Raw genomic sequence first — 19,129 nt, forward strand, 5'->3', positions numbered from 1 at the left:
GTGTCTCACAGGCTCCCTTCTGAGTTGTCTGCGGCTAATTCTTAACGGTTCCTGCGCATTGACTGCGACCAGAGTTCGCACGATCTGTGCGCTGGCACCGTTTAGAAGGCTAAGTGCGGTCAGCCACTGAGGGCTCCTGTGACACCCTCTGATGTATTTATACATGTTAATTAGATCCCCTCTAAGGCATCTTTTCTCTAGACTAAATAAACACAGTTTATCTAACCTTTCTTGGTAAGTGAGAACTTCCATGATCCCACGTATCAATTTTGTTGCTCGTCTCTGCACCTGCTCTAAAACTGCAATATCTTTTTTGTAATGTGGTGCCCAGAACTGAATTCCATATTCTAGCTGTTATTTACTAGAGAGTTAAACAGGGGCAATATTATGCTAGCATCTCGAGTTTTTATTTTCCTTTTAATGCATCCCAAAATTTTGTTAGCTTTAGCTGCAGTGGCTTGGCATTGAGTACGATTATTTAACTTGTTATCGATGAGTACTCTTAAGTCCTTCTCCAAGTTTGATGTCCCCAACTGTATCCCATTTATTTTGTATGGCGCTAGACCAGGCATGGGCAAACTTGGCCCTCCAGCTGTTAAGGAACTACAAGTCCCACAATGCATTGCAGGAGTCTTACAGCCACAGTCATGACTCATAAAGGCAAATGCATTGTGGGACTTGCAGTTCATTAACAGCTGGAGGACCAAGTTTGCCCATGCCTGTGCTAGACCATTGGTACGACCAAAATGCATGACTTTACATTTTTCAACATTGAATTTCATCTGCCATGTATGTGCCTATATAGCCATCCTATCTAGATCCTGTTGCAATATGACACTATCTTCCTGAGAGTTGATGAGTCTGCACAATTTTGTATCATCTGCAAAAATAGCAACATTGCTGACTACTGCATCTACTAGGTCATTAATAAATAAATTGAAGAGCACTGGACCCAGAACAGACCCCTGTGGGACCCCACTGCTAACAGTCTCCCATTTTGAGTACGATCCATTGACCACAACTCTTTGTTTTCTGTCCATTAGCCAGTTCCCTATCCATGCACACAGACTCTTCCCCAGTCCTTGCATCCTCATCTTTTGCACCAGACTTTTGTGGGGAACAGTGTCGAAGGCCTTTGCAAAGTCCAAGTATATCATATCTACAGCATTCCCAATATCCATATTAGCATTCACTACCTCATAAAAGATGAGCATGTTAGTCAAACAGGACCTGTCTTTAGTAAACCCATGTTGATGCTGAGAAATCATGTATAGTAGGGCTGCACGGTTTTTCGGTTTAAAACCGAAACCGCGGTTCGTGGCAAGACGATCTGCTGATCGTCAGTACCATCGGTTTTTTCGGTCTGCTGTTTAATACTTTGCTTCTGGCCCCGCTGTGCGCGGATTGGCCAGAAGCAGTGAATATGTATGAGAGTTAATGAGCGGGGGGGGCGGATCCACTCCAGCAAGCGGCCGGGCACATACAGCATTACCAATCACTGGCTAGCATGGAATGACGGCAGCGGTAGGCGGAGCTGTATGCTCTGTACAGCTCCGCCTACCACTGCCGTCATTCCATCGCTAGCCAGTGATAGGTAATGCTGTATGATGTGCCTGGCCGCTCACTCTAGTGGATCCGCCCCCCGCTCATACATATTCACTGCTTCTAGCCCCGCTGTGCGCGGATTGGCCAGAAGCAGTGAATATGTATGAGTGTTAATGAGCGGGGGGCGGATCCACTTGAGCGAGCGGCCAGGCACATCATACAGCATTACCTATCACTGGCTAGCGATGGAATGACGGCAGTGGTAGGCGGAGCTGTACAGAGCATACAGCTCCGCCTACCGCTGCCGTCATTTAATCGCTAGCCAGTGATTGGTAATGCTGCATGTGCCCGGCCGCTTGCTGGAGTGGATCCGCCCCCCCTTCCCCGCTCATTAACTCTCATACATATTCACTGCTTCTGGCCAATCCGCGCACAGCGGGGCCAGAAGCAAAGTATTACGGACAGGACCGGGCAGTGCGGACCAACCTCTCCCCCCCCCAGCATTTGAAAAAAAATCGGGGAAAAAATCGAAATTGCAATTTCTGAGAGAAAAATCGCAATTTCGATTTTTCCCTAAAATCGTGCAGCCCTAATGTATAGTATCTCTTAGTAACCCCTCAAATAGTTTGCATACAACTGATGTTAAGCTTACAGGTCAATAAATTTCCTGGATCTGATTTTTTGCCCTTCTTAAATAATGGGAAAACGTGGGCTGTATGCCAATCCACTGGGACTCTGCCAGTTGAAACAGAGTCACAAAAGATAAGATAAAGGGGTTTATCTATAACTGAACTTAATTCCCTTAGGACCCGAGGATGCATGCCATCCGGGCCAGGTGCCTTGTCTATTTTTAATATATTTAGTCTTGCCTTCACTTCTTCCTGCGATAAGTATTTAATATTACCATCTGCTGGGATGCGGGAAAGGCTGTACTGCGAGCATCCTTTAGATCAGCCATGTCCATGATTAGGAACAATAATAAAGCCCACCAAGAATATATTAGAAAAGAATCAGCAGAATGCAAATGCAGCTAATTCTGGATCCTAGCCCAAATAGATATACACACTGGGAAATTGCTAGGAGAAAGCTAGAATTAGAACTGCTTAATAGTATAAAGCGTAAAGATATAGGCCTCAATTCACAGAGCTTTATCAAACACTTTATCAAACGTTTGATAATTTTCCTCATGGGTAAAATCTAATTTTGAATTCACTAAGGTGTTATATATTTATTGATCATTTCATCGATAAAACATTTGATAAATCTAACACCTTAGTGAATTCAAAATTAGATTTTACCCATGAGGTAAATTATCAAACGTTTGATAAAGTGTTTGATAAAGCTCCGTTAATTGAGGCCATAATCCATAAACAAGGTCAATTTGAACATGGCAACAAATGCGGTAAATTATTAGCGTATTTTCTTAAGGCCCAAGCTGATACTACACCCATAGCAGCTATAAAACAACCGGATGGGACTATGCTGGAGACATCTGTGGATATGGCAGAGGCCTTTAGGAATTTTTATACACAAGTTTACTCCTCTCGTGCACATACTAATAACAAAGAGGTTGCTACATTCCTTGAGCAGCTTTCCCTTCCAATCTTAATTGATGTAGAGGCTGAGTCATTGGATTCGCCCATTGGTCCGGATGAACTTGGGGAAGCTTTATCCTGCCTTAACAAAAGTAAAGCACCTGGGCCTGATGGCATACCAGTGGAGTGGTATTCTAAAAACAAGGAAAATATCTTACCAAGATTATCCTCGCTACTTACTAATATATATGAAATAGGTGAACTGCCAGAATCAATGAGGGATGCTTTAATCACTTTGATCTTAAAACCAGGTAAAGACCCACTAGCCTGTGATTCATACAGGCCATTTTCCCTGATGAACACAAATACAAAACTTTTATCCAAAGTATTAGCAATTCGATTGGAAAAAGTTATGCAAAAACTGGTGCATCCGGACCAATGTGGTTTTATTGGCGGGAGGTCAACAAGAATGAATATACGTAGACTTCTTTCTAACATCCAGTTTCCTCATCGTAACTCAAATACTAGAGTAATCCTCTCCCTCGATGCCAATAAGGCTTTTGATTCCATTGAATGGTCTTATTTAATGCAGGTTCTTAAGGGTTTTGGATTCGGTCCTCGCTTCTGCAAATGGATTCAAATTTTATATACTAAACCGACTGCGAGGTTCAGGGTCAACCAAATTATATCCCAGTCTTTCCAAATTAACCGAGGCACCAGGCAGGGATGCCCACTGTCTCCTCTGCTATTTGCTCTAGCAATAGAGCCTCTGGCACAGGCGGTGCGTGGAGCCCCTAATATTAGAAGCCTTACAATTAACCACACTGTGGAGAAAATATCTTTATATGCAGATGACATGCTCATATACTTGGCTGACCCTGGGCCTTCCTTGACAGCGGTTTTGGAATTATATGAAATATTCGGGCGAATGTCGGGACTCACTATTAACTGGTCAAAATCGGTCCTATTTCCTCTGGACACGTTTGACCATAATATAATTTCGCCAATTTCCAACCTGTTAATAGTGGACAGCTTTAAATACCTGGGAGTGTGGATACATAGAAATATTAACTCATTTAAAGAAAACAATATCCAACCAGTTCTGGTATCTATTGAGTCTCAGCTGAAGCGATGGTCGAATCTACCATTAAACTTATATGGTAGAATATGCTCAATAAAAATGATCATAGCTCCTAGGCTACTCTACATATTACAGATGTCTCCCTGCTGGATTCCACAAAGTATTTTTTAAAAATAGACTCTCTTATTTCTAGTTTCTTGTGGGCGGGAAGCAATGCGAAACTTTCTCTGCGCACTCTTCGCCTACCAATCTCGGAGGGTGGATTAGCACTCCCAGATTTTCAAGCCTATTACCTGGCGTCCCAGCTGGTGCCCATACAGAGCTGGCTGAGCTCAATCAGAACAAACTGACATGAACACAGAGGCGGACATCGCCACTTCCTACGAAGCACTATGCTCTGCTATTTATAGAGGTGAGGTCCCAACAGGGAATGAAGATACTTCACTGATTCGACACACTATTACGATTTTCAAGAAAGCTCAAAAACTATGTGATCCCTTCCCTAGCACCATATCCCCTAGTCTACCCCTCTGGCATAACGACCAACTCCCGGAACTAAAAAATATACCGGATATTAATTTTTGGTGTAAAGCGGGCGTTAAATATGTTAATCAATTATATTCTGAAGGTTCCCTTGAAGAGGAACTCCAGTGAAAATAATGTAATAATAAAAGTGCTTCATTATTACAATAATTATGTATAAATGATTTAGTCAGTGTTTGCTCATTGTAAAATCTTTCCTCTCCCAGATTCACATTCTGACATGTATTACATGGTGACATTGTTACTGTGGGCAGATTATGTAGCTGCTTCTAGCTGTTCTGGCTGTTACAGACAGCTGTAAGCAGCTATTTCCTGTCTGTGAACATTGTTACATTGTAGCAGTTTGCCCAGAGTACCGCAGTCCTCAGAGCTTCTTGTGGGAGGGGTTTCACCACAATATCAGTCATACAGCTCCCCCTGATGGTCTGTTTGTGAAATGCAATTGATTTGTCATGTAAAAGGGGGTATCAACTACTGATTGGGATAAAGTTAAATTCTTGGTCGGAGTTTCTCTTTAAGGACTTTGCCACTCTGAGACAGGAATTTCAGCTTCCACGCCATTCTCTGTTTCGTTACTTCTAAATTAGGCATGCACTCAAAACCCAGCTTGGTCTGCATGGAGTTGTATTAGCCCCTATGCCACTAGAATCTCTGCTTCTGCAGAAACATACTAATAAACAAATATCAAAGTACTATGAATTTGTACTGCTTGCAAAACAGAAAAATAACGCTAATAGCTATAAGCTCAAGTGGAGGAAGGAGGGGGAAGACATTGCTGAATCAGAGTGGTCAGAATTTCACGATACATACTATAAAACTGTCATAGCCTCAAAAGACAAGGTGATTCAGCTTAAGTGGTTGCACCAAGCCTACTTATCACCAGCCCGATTGGCAAAGATGGGAAGGGGTGCCATGCTTTAAGTGTGGAGCACCTACTGCTAATTTCTTACACTGTGTGTGGTACTGTCCTCAGGTACAAGCTTTCTGGAGATCAGTTACCCACTTCATGTCTGATAAACTCAAACTTCCTCCTACCAGGTAATTTCAATCCTGTATGCTGGGAATCCTGGGGGATGTGGGTTGTGGTGTACACAAGAAAACCTTAATACGTATACTATTATTTTACGCTAGAAAATCTCTTACCTCTAAATGGAAACAAAAACTACCTTCCATACAACAGTGGATAGAGACGGTGAATAATATTCTGCCATTATATAAGCTCACTTACCAGTCTAGATCACACAGTTTAAGAAATTTGGAAAAATATGGAGCACCTGGGTTGACGCTCTAGATACTGTAATACCTCACCTTGACATTTCTGTGATGATACAAGATCTTCACCAATAAAAACACTGCTCTATTGGGTACAATTCAAAATATATCTAAAAGAGCCATATGTGGAGTGGAATGGGGCTGAGCACTACCTCTGTAATGTTATTATTGCTTGTATTGTATATTTTTTGACATACCTCTGGTAACAATGTACGATATTGAAGAAATAATGTCATGGAAACTGTGGGAGAACACCGTAATGTTCTTGTTATTTTTTTTATGGTGTTAATGTTTGTTAATCTATAAAATTCAAAATCAATAAAAAGTCTCTTAAAAAAAAAAAAAGTATTTAATATTACAGTTAGAAGCACACATAGGTGCTGGTCTGTACATTTGAACTATAAGACGCACTAACTTCCCCCCACACACATACACTTTTGGGGGATAGAAACTGCGTTTTATAGTCCAAAAAATATGGTAAACAAAAATGAGTGTATGGTCTATCAAGGCTACCTTGTTAACTATAATCCAATCATAATCAGTGGATTCTGCCAAATATCTAAAACCGAAGCACAGTTCTGGTGTTGATCTAAGCTCTCTCAGTGGCATTTGTCTCTTTATGTATTCCCAGAAAGACTTCATGATGGCATCAAGGCTCTGTGGGGGCCCTGCCATCTCTTCCAGAACTCCTTGTCCACTGAAAATAGTTTTTTTTATTAGTTTGGCTGTAAGTTTGAAGTCATTTTTCTGCTGCATAATGAATTTGGGACTAGAGATGAGCAAATCTGGGCCAGACTGTTCTGCCCGGGATACGAAAAGCCAGAAAAAGTGGTAAAAATTTTGGGTTCGGTTTTGTTTTTCTTGCCATGAAATCACAAGGGAATACCAGCCTACATAGAGGACAAGGGGGGTTAAAAAGCTTGGGAGGTAGGATCTCAACACAATTTTTTTTTTAAATGTTTACAGTGGATTTTATTTAGAAAAAAAAAAGTGTAGGGTCTTCCTCCCAAGTTGTTTTACTTCTCTGTCCCCCACGCACACAAACATGGGGCTTCACCTACTGAGCAATACCAACCTACATGGTCCACAAGTGGGTGGGGTATACAGTTAACTTGGATAGTAAGCACCATAAGCTTTAATGCAAAAATCTGAACGTCAAACCCAAAAATGTAAATAGGCTTGGAAACGTGTAACAGAAACCAAAGACAGATTCCAGTTATTCTGCCCATCTATTGTTGTATTTTCAAATGAGCACTACAGGGAGAATAGCAAAGCAGTAAACAATGCAGCCATACTCTAAAAGGATAATTTAAGTAAGAGGGATATGGAGACTACCATATTTATTTCCATTTAAACTATGCAAATTGCCTGGCCGTCCTGCTGATCCTCTGCTTCTAAAATTTTTAACCATAGACCTTGAACAAGCATGCAGATCAGATGTTTGACTTAAAAAATTGCTGTAAGAGGGGGTGGGGAAAGAGGTTGGACTTACCTGGGGCTTCTAATGGTACCCCACAGATGTCCTGTGCACGCTCAGCCACTTGCCGATGCTCCGGTTCCTGCCCCCGGTTCTTTTCTGGAATATACACCTGCATAGTACACTCCTGGTGATGTCAGCGGGAGAAAGGACGCGGCCACGCAGAAGCAGTAGGTTTGCAACTGTAAAGTCGCAAATTCCAGAAGTTAACCAGAGGCAGGGACCGGAGCATCAGTGACTGGCTGCGCGGGCACAGGACGTCTGCCATGCACATTTTTTTTTCCTGTTTATTTGCCAGTTGCTCACATGATAAAATCAGCTGCTCATCTATTGTGCCAACATATCCAATCAGCTCCCTTTTGATCAATTCTATGCAATGCATTGAGTGGTCAAAAGTCTGATGAGACATGTTAGTGAATGAGCGAGTTGGTGGGGGATCGATGGCAGCATAGTGTTGTGCTGCATGGAGCAATAACATGCCCGTCTCCATGCTAGTTAGAGTCCTGCTGAAGTCTATTGTGACTACAAAGAAAGGGATGTCCCGCTACACCGTTGTAGGGTAAAAGGATCTCTCCGACTTTATTGAACACATCAGCAAAAACACAGACAAAGGCTCACGCGTATCGGAGCTCTACATGGCTCCTTAATCATAGCTAACGTTAGCTATGATTAAGGAGCCATGTAGAGCTCCGATACGCGTGAGCCTTTGTCTGTGTTTTTGCTGATGTGTTCAATAAAGTCGGAGAGATCCTTTTACCCTACAACGGTGTAGCGGGACATCCCTTTCTTTGTTGCTGCTGCTGGATGCTCTGAGTCCTAGGCTCCCGTTGGCTGCATTGGTGGTTGCAGCGATCCACACTACTTTTCTCTATTGTGACTAAGCATGCCATGTATTAGTAGGAATTGTTCACTATCTGAAAGAATGAAGGACAATGATCGATCAGCTTGGCATACTGGGCCATAATAGACTATATGTGTAGCTAACATAAGATTCATTTTAACAACAGAGTTTATGCTGAAAGACCACATAAAAAGAAGGGAGAGCAGCACATATCTTCTGAGGTGCTATTGGATCACTGAGCAAATTCCAAAATAATCAGCATTTTTCTTTTCATGCACCTAAAATCTGTGATGAGGCAACAAATATCACCCCATAACTTTATTTAGAAGAAAATACATTGCATCATGTGCCATGCAACAGCTGATCACCCCAGCAAATACTGTTACACTTGAATGTCATTTTGAAATCAGTGGAGCTGAAATCATTGTAGCAGACAACAATACAAAGTAACAAATTGTAATAAATTGTTGCAAAGGTGGACACACATGAAGCTTTGTGCAGAGATTTAAAATAAAAGTCTGATTCAACAGAACGGTCTTTCATGTGAATCTATCCTTATAATCTATCCTTATATTCCATCGCTCATTCCTCTGAGCTGATTCAGTGTTCTTCCATAAGATGTATGGTCTATTTAGAATAAAATCTATATTAGAAGGTGTGAGGTACTCTTAACTTTTCTCCTGTCTGTTGCGGTTTAGGACGGCTTTAGGTGTAAATTCCAGTTTTTCCTTTAGACTCAGAACCTCGGTGAGATCACGTCCCGCTGCCTCCTGCAGGGCTCTTTCTTCTCTTTTCTCCAGAATGCTCAGTTCTTCCACAGTCTGTTTTGGGGTTCCACGAATAAACCATTCAAGCTGATATCCTACAGCACCCACCACCACTGCTATTGGGAAGGTGACATATGGAGCATATGTCCTTGCCATTGTCCATATAACAGGCCACATTCTGTCTCAGATGTGTACAAAACTGTTGTTACAGGAAGGCAGCTCCTTGCAACAGTCTACTAAAATCAGAAACAAAAAGGATTTATTACAACCAGAAAAACTATATTATTTACATCACTATTCTGATTAACACATCAAACATATCCAAAACATGGCTTGTTCATAGTAGTCATATGAAGAATATATATATATATATACAGTCAGTTTCAGGAATACCAGCAGTTTATTACATGGCCATACAACTTAGCAGCCAAATAAATCTTGCCTCCTTTTTCTGCCCACCAACAGAGATTTCTGCTGGTGGGATCTGATTGCTGCTATGATTTTTTTTTATTAATATTACTGTTCTTTTTTGAAAAAAAAAAGATGCTATTTTTTTTTCCTCTTCCCACAAGACCCAATCGCTAAGATCGCCTATCATAGGCATCAGCCTATGAGAAGGACCTGTTTTCCTGCCACTCCAGGGGACAGCCAAGTGACAGGGCTGTCCCCAGTAGGGCACTAGATCGCAGTGCTGTACAATATAAATGCCAGCCGCAATCACGGGCTGGCAGGCTGACCACGCAGCTCCACTTAGTGTCTCAGCAGGGAATGATCGCGCATGCGTTCCCTGCTAATCTCCGCCCTCAGGACTTGACGCCAATCGGCATTAGGCGGTCCTGGGAGAGCCACTCTGCAACTGCCCACTGGCGTGAGGCTGTCACAGGACAGAAGGAAAACAGAGAAATGCACCCTGTATATATTTAGAGAGTTTAGTCTGTCTAATCCCTCTTTATCTGTGACTAATTACAAGTTGTAATTTGATCCCTCAACTGTGTCACCTGACTGCCACAGCAGAGATATCATATGTAAACTCAGGATGTTAACAATATGTCTGCTTCCATGAAAGCAGGAAGTAGACACACTGCAGATTTATAGCAGGATTTGTATCTGCTGTAACATAGAAATGTTTATCTTTAAAGGTTATTATGCGGTTGCTTAACTTTTAGAGCAGAGAGGAAGTTCTGAGTTCTAGTCCGCTTTAACCACTTCTGTTGTGGCAAACTGGTCTCCCCCTATACAGTTCATGTCTGCTTGTACTTTGCACAGACCTAAGGGATACATTCATTCACTAAGCTTTTATTTTGCCCTTGTACCTACTTTTACATATTATATTACCTATCATGATTTTATTTACAGAGTACCAACATATTCTGTAGCACTGTACAACATGCAAAAAAATACAATGGGGAGCATAGCTGGATGGATAGTGTAATGGTTAAAGCGGACCTGAACTCAGAACGTCCTCTCTGCTCTAAAAGATAAGCAACAGCATAATAACCTTTAAATGAAAAAAACATTTCTTTGTTACAGCTGATACAAATCCTAAAATAAATGTTTTGTTTCTACTTCCTGATTCATCAAATTACAACTTGTGATTATACACAAATGAGGGGGAATTACACAGGCTAAACTCTCTAAATACATACAGGGTGCATTTCTATATGTTTTACATCTGTCCTTTGCAAGAGTTCAGGTCCACTTTAACCACTTCCCGACCGCCCACTACACAGGGGCGGCGGGGAAGTGGAGCCCTTCAGGACGGCCTCACCCACAGAGGCGGCGGTCCATTTAAGGGCATGGGCGGAGCGATCGCGTCATCCGTGACGCGATCCTCCGCCAGCGCCTGTCACCGATCGCTCGCCGCAACATCCCGCCGGCTATACGGAAGCGCCGGCGGGATGTTAACCCCGCGATCGCCGCATACAAAGTGTATAATACACTTTGTAATGTTTACAAAGTGTATTATACAGGCTGCCTCCTGCCCTGGTGGTCCCAGTGTCCGAGGGACCACCAGGGCAGGCTGCAGCCACCCTAGTCTGCACCCAAGCACACTGATTTCTCCCCCCCTGCCCCAGATCGCCCACAGCACCCATCAGACCCCCCCTGCCCACCCCCCAGACCCCTGTTTGCACCCAATCACCCCCCTAATCACCCATCAATCACTCCCTGTCACTATCTGTCAACGCTATTTTTTTTTTTATCCCCCCCCCTGCTCCCTGCCCCCTCCTGATCACCCCCCACCCCTCAGATTCTCCCCAGACCCCCCCCCAGACCACCCCCCCCTGTTTACTGTATGCATCTATCCCCCTGATCACCCGTCAATCACCCGTCAATCACCCGTCAATCACCCGTCAATCACCCGTCAATCACCCCCTGTCACTGCCACCCATCAATCAGCCCCTAACCTGCCCCTTGCGGGCAATCTGATCACCCCCCCACACCAATAGATCGCCCACAGATCCGACATCAGATCACCTCCCAAATCCATTGTTTACATCTATTCTCTCCTCTAAACACCCACTAATTACCCATCAATCACCCATCAATCACCCCCTATCACCACCTGTCACTTTTACCTATCAGATCAGACCCTAATCTGCCCCTTGCGGGCACCCAATCACCCGCCCACACGCTCAGATTGCCCTCTGACCCCCCCCTTATCAATTCACCAGTGCATTAATTACATCTGTTCTTCCCTGTAATAACCCACTGATCACCTGTCAATCACCTGCCAATCACCTATCACCCATCAATCACCCCCTGTCACTGCCACCCATCAATCAGCCCCTAACCTGCCCCTTGCGGGCAATCTGATCACCCACCCACACCATTAGATCGCCCGCAAACCCGCCGTCAGATTACCTCCCAAATGTATCGTTTACATCTGTTATCTTCTCTAAACACCCACTAATTACCCATCAATCACCCATCAATCACCCCCTATCACCACCTGTCACTGTTACCTATCAGATCAGACCCTAATCTGCCCCTTGCGGGCACCCAATCACCCGCCCACACGCTCAGATTGCCCTCAGACCCCCCCCCCCCCCCTTATCAATTCGCCAGTGCATTAATTACATCTGTCCTTCCCTGTAATAACCCACTGATCACCTGTCAATCACCTGCCAATCACCTATCACCCATCAATCACCCCCTGTCACCCCCTGTCACTGCCACCCATCAATCAGCCCCTAACCTGCCCCTTGCGGGCAATCTGATCACCCACCCACACCAATAGATCGCCCGCAGATCCGACATCAGATCACCACCCAAGCGCAGTGTTTCCATCTATTCTCTCCTCTAAACACCCACTAATTACCCATCAATCACCCATCAATCACTCCCTATCACCACCTGTCACTGTTACCTATCAGATCAGACCCTAATCTGCCCCTTGCGGGCACCCAATCGCCCGCCTACACGCTCAGATTGCCCTCAGACCCCCCCTTATCAATTCGCCAGTGCAATATTTACATCTGTTCTCCCCTGTAATAACCCACTGATTACCTGTCAATCACCTATCAATCACCCATCAATCACCCCCTGTCACTGCCACCCATCAATCACCCCCTGTCACTGCCACCCATCAATCACCCGCTGTCACTGCCACCCATCAATCAGCCCCTAACCTGCCCCTTGCGGGCAAACTGATCACCCACCCACACCAATAGATCGCCCGCAGATCCGACATCAGATCACCACCCAAGCGCAGTGTTTCCATCTATTCTCTACCCTAAACACCCACTAATTACCCGTCAATCACCCCCTGTCACTGCTACCTATCAGATTAGACCCCTATCTGCCCCTAGGGCACTCAATCACCCGCCCACACCCTCAGAATGCCCTCAGACCCCAGCCCTGATCACCTCGCCAGTGCATTGCTTGCATCTATTCCCCCCTCTAATCACACCTTGAGACACCCATCAATCACCTCCTGTCACCCCCTAGCACACCTACCCATCAGATCAGGCCCCAATTTGCCCCGTGTGGGCTCCTGATCACTCGGCCAAACCCTCAGACCCCCTTCCGATCACCTCCCCAGTGCATGGATTGCATCTATTTTCCCCTCTAACCACCCCCTGAGACACCCATCAATCACCTCCTGTCACCCCCCTAGCACTCCTATCCATCAGATCAGGCCCAATACAACCTGTCATCTAAAAGGCCACCCTGCTTATGACCGGTTCCACAAAATTCGCCCCCTCATAGACCACCTGTCATCAAAATTTACAGATGCTTATACCCCTGAACAGTCATTTTGAGACATTTGGTTTCCAGACTACTCACGGTTTTGGGCCTGTAAAATGCCAGGGCGGTATAGGAACCCCACAAGTGACCCCATTTTAGAAAAAAAAGACACCCCAAGGTATTATGTTAGGTGTATGACGAGTTCATAGAAGATTTTATTTTTTGTCAAAAGTTAGCGGAAATTAATTTTTATTGGTTTTTTTTCACAAAGTGTCATGTTTCACTAACTTGTGACAAAAAATAAAATCTTCTATGAACTCGCCATACACCTAACGGAATACCTTGGGGTGTCTTCTTTCTAAAATGGGGTCACTTGTGGGGTTCCTATACTGCCCTGGCATTTTAGGGGCCCTAAACCGCGAGGAGTAGTCTAGAAAACAAATGCTTCAAAATGACCTGTGAATAGGACGTTGGGCCCCTTAGCGCACCTAGGCTGCAAAAAAGTGTCACACATGTGGTACCGCCGTACTCAGGAAAAGTAGTATAATGTGTTTTGGGGTGTATTTTTACACATACCCATGCTGGGTGGGAGAAATTTCTATGTAAATGGACAATTGTGTGTAAAAAAATCAAACAATTGTCATTTACAGAGATATTTCTCCCACTTAGCATGGGTATGTGTAAAAATACACCCCAAAACGCATTATACTACTTCTCCTGAGTACAGCGGTACCACATGTGTGGCACTTTTTTACACCCTAAGTACGCTAAGGGGCCCAAAGTCCAATGAGTACCTTTAGGATTTCACAGGTCATTTTGCGACATTTGGTTTCAAGACTAATCCTCACGGTTTAGGGCCCCTAAAATGCCAGGGCAGTATAGGAACCCCACAAATGACCCCATTCTAGAAAGAAGACACCCAAAGGTATTCCGTACGGAGTATGGTGAGTTCATAGAAGATTTTATTTTTTGTCACAAGTTAGCGGAAAATGACACTTTGTGAAAAAAAACTATTAAAATCAATTTCCGCTAACTTGTGACAAAAAAATAAAAACTTCTATGAACTCACCATACTCCTAACGGAATACCTTGGGGTGTCTTCTTTCTAAAATGGGGTCATTAGTGGGGTTCCTATACTGCCCTGGCATTTTAGGGGCCCTAAACCGTGAGGAGTAGTCTTGAAACAAAAATGACCTGTGAAATCCTAAAGGTACTCATTGGACTTTGGGCCCCTTAGTGCAGTTAGGGTGCAAAAAAGTGCCACACATGTGGTATCGCCGTACTCGGGAGAAGTAGTACAATGTGTTTTGGGGTGTATTTTTACACATACCCATGCTGGGTGGGAGAAATACCTCTGTAAATGACAATCTTTTGATTTTTTTACACACAATTGTCCATTTACAGAGGTATTTCTCCCACCCAGCATGGGTATGTGTAAAAATACACCCCAAAACACATTGTACTACTTCTCCCGAGTATGGCGATACCACATGTGTGGCACTTTTTTGCACCCTAACTGCGCTAAAGGGCCCAAAGTCCAATGAGTACCTTTAGGATTTCACAGGTCATTTTGCGACATTTGGTTTCAAGACTACTCCTCACGGTTTAGGGCCCCTAAAATGCCAGGGCAGTATAGGAACCCCACAAATGACCCCATTTTAGAAAGAAGACACCCCAAGGTATTCCGTTAGGAGTATGGTGAGTTCATAGAAGATTTTATTTTTTGTCAAAAGTTAGCGGAAATTGATTTTAATTGTGTTTTTTCACAAAGTGTCATTTTCCGCTAACTTGTGACAAAAAATAAAATCTTCTATGAACTCGCCATACTCCTAACGGAATACCTTGGGGTGTCTTCTTTCTAAAATGGGGTCATTTGTGGGGTTCCTATACTGCCCTGGCATTTTAGGGGCCCTAAACCGTGAGGAGTAGTCTTGAAACGAAATTTCTCAAAATGACCTGTGAAATCCTAAAGGTACTCATTGGACTTTGGGCCCTTTAGCGCAGTTAGGGTGCAAAAAAGGGCCACACATGTGGTATCGCCGTACTCAGGAGAAGTAGTATAATGTGTTTTGTGGTGTATTTTTACACATACCCATGCTGAGTGGGAGAAATATCTCTGTAAATGGACAATTGTGTGTAAAAAAAATTAACAAATTGTCATTTACAGAGATATTTCTCCCACCCAGCATGGGTATGTGTAAAAATACACCCCAAAACACATTATACTACTTCTCCTGAGTACGGCAATACCACATGTGTGGCACTTTTTTGCAGCCTAACTGCGCTAAGGGGTCCAAAGTCCAATGAGCACCTTTAGGCTTTACAGGGGTGCTTACAATTTAGCACCCCCCAAAATGTCAGGACAGTAAACACACCCCACAAATGATCCCATTTTGGAAAGTAGACCCTTCAAGGTATTCAGAGAGGGGCATGGTGAGTCCGTGGCAGATTTCATTTTTTTTTTGTCGCAAGTTAGAAGAAATGGAAACTTTTTTTTTTCTTTTTTTTTCTCACAAAGTGTCATTTTCCGCTTACTTGTGACAAAAAATAATATCTTCTATGAACTCACTATGCCTCTCAGTGAATACTTTGGGATGTCTTCTTTCCAAAATGGGGTCATTTGGGGGGTATTTATACTATCCTGGAATTCTAGCCCCTCATGAAACATGACAGGGGGTCAGAAAAGTCAGAGATGCTTGAAAATGGGAAAATTCACTTTTTGCACCATAGTTTGTAAACGCTATAACTTTTACCCAAACCAATAAATATACACTGAATGGTTTTTTTTTATCAAAAACATGTTTGTCCACATTTTTCGCGCTGCATGTATACAGAAATTTTACTTTATTTGAAAACTGTCAGCACAGAAAGTTAAAAAAATCATTTTTTTGCCAAAATTCATGTCTTTTTTGCTGAATATAATAAAAAGTAAAAATCGCAGGAGCAATCAAATAGCACCAAAAGAAAGCTTTATTAGTGACAAGAAAAGGAGCCAAAATTCATTTAGGTGGTAGGTTGTATGAGCGAGCAATAAACCGTGAAAGCTGCAGTGGTCTGAATGGAAAAAAAGTGGCCGGTCCTTAAGGGGTAGAAAGCCCTAGGTCCTCAAGTGGTTAAGGGCTCTGCCTCTGACACAGGAGACCTGGGTTAGAATCTCAGCTCTGCCTGTTCATTAACCACCCTGGCGTTCTATTGAGATTGCCAGGACGGCTGCGGGAGGGTTTTTTTTTAATAAAAAAAAAACCTATTTCATGCAGCTAACTGAAAGTTGGCTGCATGAAAGCCCACTAGAGGGCGCTCCGGAGGCGTTCTTCTAATCGCCTCCGGCAAGCATAAGTAACAAGGAAGGCTGCAATGAGCAGCCTTCCTTGTTTGGCTTTCCTCGTCACCATGGTGACGAGCGGAGTGACGTCCTGACGTCAGCCGCCTCCGATCCAGCCCTTAGCGCTGGCCAGAACTGTTTGTTCCGGCTGCGCAGGGCTCGGGCGGCTGGGGGGACCCTCTTTCGCCGCAGAGCGGCAGCGATCAGGCAGCACACGCGGCTGGCAAAGTGCCGGCTGCGTGTGCTGCTTTTTATTTGATGAAAATCGGCCCAGCAGGGCCTGAGCGGCACCCTCTGGCGGTAATGGACGAGCTGAGCTCGTCCTTACCGCTAAGGTGGTTAAGCCAGCATCTATTCAGTAGGAGTCCTTAGGCAAGTCTCCCTAACACTGCTACTGCTTATAGAGCGCGTCCTAGTGGCTGCAGCTCTGGCGCTTTGAGTCAACCAGGAGAAAATATGTAAGTGTTTGTCTTTTAGATAGATGAGCAGTTCAACATACTGTACAGTCAGGACAGCCAGTGACACAAGAACCGATACATACAATTGAAGTGTAGTTTGAATAACATCATCAATACTGATCGATGTTTATTTGACACATTGCACAAAAACAATTTACAAAACAACAACTAAGGGGGGAGGTCCCTGTCCTTGTGAGCTTACAATTTCCAGGCTTGGTGTGAAAAAAAAAAATATAAACCCCTTTCTTATCTGTGTCAATAGTTAAATATTTTTGACCAGAGACTGTTTATAATCACTAATCAAGGAGAGAGTTTCTATTAGGATTAAAAATGCAAAAATCCAGGATAAATTCAAGCTTCAGCAGCAAAGACTGGATCTAAGCAACTATGAGTTACCCATACTGAGCTGTGCAAACATAACTTGACTTTCATAATTTCATGTCATGTAGTGCAGTGTTTTTCAACATTTTATCAGTGTGTACCCCTTTTAAAACCATGTACTCACCAAGTACCCCCTAGCATAGTAAACATTATCACAAGTACCCCTTGACAAAATATATATTTAATCATAGTACATTATAATTGGTTCTAAACAATTCCCAAGCATTTACTATTGCTTTTAATTAGCTAAACTACTAATCTGGTGTTGCTTAAATAAGATTTATAATTTTCTAAAACTCTAAAATTTGTTATTCTTGGATAAGTATATCAAGCCCGAGTACCCCTTGGAACCATCAGAAGTACCCCCTGGGGTACGTGTATCACACTTTGAGAACCTATGATGTAGTGCACCAAAAGGAAACATAGAACAGTGAGTAAAGTCTGTAGTACTGTATTACCTTAATAATATATAAGGTAATTTATCACACGATTGCTACCCCCATCCACTCTGACAACTTTATTGTCATACTTTATAGACACATATAGTGCTATTTGAAAAGAAACATGTTTCACATAGGAGCCTGTGGATCTCACGTCAACAAGCTCCTATGCAAAACAGCAGCACAACGCCATTAACCTGTACTACGTAATCACTATGCACAGCTCTGAGCGTTTATTAGATGAAGTAATTCTGTAATAGCGACACAGTGTATACGCCACGCAGATATTCTCTCAGCCTTGCCTTACCTAAGTGACTTTGAGCTCAGTCTATGCTCTCCAGTGCCTCATGTCTTCCGTATGTACTTCCTCATCGGAAGTGAAGCCGTCATTGGCTGATATTGCTTACATTAACTTTTTGATTGGTTGGTCCCTCTGTCCTTCCTGCCGAGGAGGTCATGTGGCATTACAATCCATTTTTCTATAGACGTACTGCCCCCATGTGGTGGTGTTTTGTTACCACAAGCTGTTAGGACAAAGACATGTTTCCTCTTCTACAGCTGCTCTGCAATTGTTCGGCTTGGTCTTCCTACTTCTCTGATCATCAGACCCAGCAGAGAATTTCATTGTAGCTGTAAGAAGAAAAGAGATACATATATGCTTGTGACTGAACTTCTGTGCTATCCGTGGTGGGAAATGAGTGCGGGAACACTGGATAATCTGACCACAGCTGTTAAAGGACAACTGCAATGAGAGGGATATGGAGGCTGCAATATTTTTCTTTTAAACAATACCAGTTGCCTGGCAGTCCTGCTGATCCTCTGACTCCTATACTTTTAGCAATAGACCCCGAACAAGCATGCAGCAGATCAGGTGTTTCTGACATAATTGACAGATCTAGTAAGATTAGCTGTGTGCTTGTTTCTGCTGTGATTCAGACACTTCTGCAGCCAAATAGATCAACAGGGCTGGCAGGGAACTGGTATTGTTTAAAAGAAAATAGATATGGCAGCCTCCATATCCCTCTCACTTCAGTTGTCCTTTAATGGGGAAGGCAGAATAGGCAAGGTGGAGCCGGAAGATTTGACAGTAGAGGAGCCCCAAGCAGCATGCCACTGATGTTTTTTGTTTTGGGCAGTGGAAATGGATGCAGCAGGACCTCCCCTTCAGTATAGTAGCCGTCTCCCCCTTCAGTATAGTTAAAGAACAACTGAAGTGATAGAGATGTGGAGGCTGCCATATGTATTTCCATCTAAGCAATGCCAGTTGCCAGGCCCTCCT

At 43.5% G+C, this 19,129-nt stretch overlaps 1 protein-coding gene across 2 annotated transcripts; it reads right to left on the reverse strand.

Moving 5' to 3' along the window:
• Nucleotides 1–8,573: 8,573 nt before the first annotated feature.
• On the reverse strand, nt 8,574–18,291 carry SMIM12 (small integral membrane protein 12). 2 transcript variants are annotated; one of them, XM_068265412.1, is made up of 2 exons: nt 18,158–18,291; nt 8,574–9,294 (listed from the first exon to the last, which is right to left on the reverse strand). In XM_068265412.1, the coding sequence occupies exon 2, from the start codon at nt 9,236–9,238 to the stop codon at nt 8,963–8,965; it is 276 nt and encodes a 91-aa protein (XP_068121513.1). In that variant the 5' UTR covers nt 9,239–9,294; nt 18,158–18,291; the 3' UTR covers nt 8,574–8,962. The 2 variants fall into 2 exon arrangements, with proteins under 2 accessions (XP_068121513.1, XP_068121512.1); XM_068265411.1 differs by having other exon boundaries at nt 8,574–9,297; nt 18,158–18,289.
• Nucleotides 18,292–19,129: the final 838 nt, after the last annotated feature.

Source organism: Hyperolius riggenbachi, chromosome 2 (assembly GCF_040937935.1).
Source record: "Hyperolius riggenbachi isolate aHypRig1 chromosome 2, aHypRig1.pri, whole genome shotgun sequence".
NCBI classification, from domain to species: Eukaryota; Metazoa; Chordata; class Amphibia; order Anura; family Hyperoliidae; genus Hyperolius; species Hyperolius riggenbachi.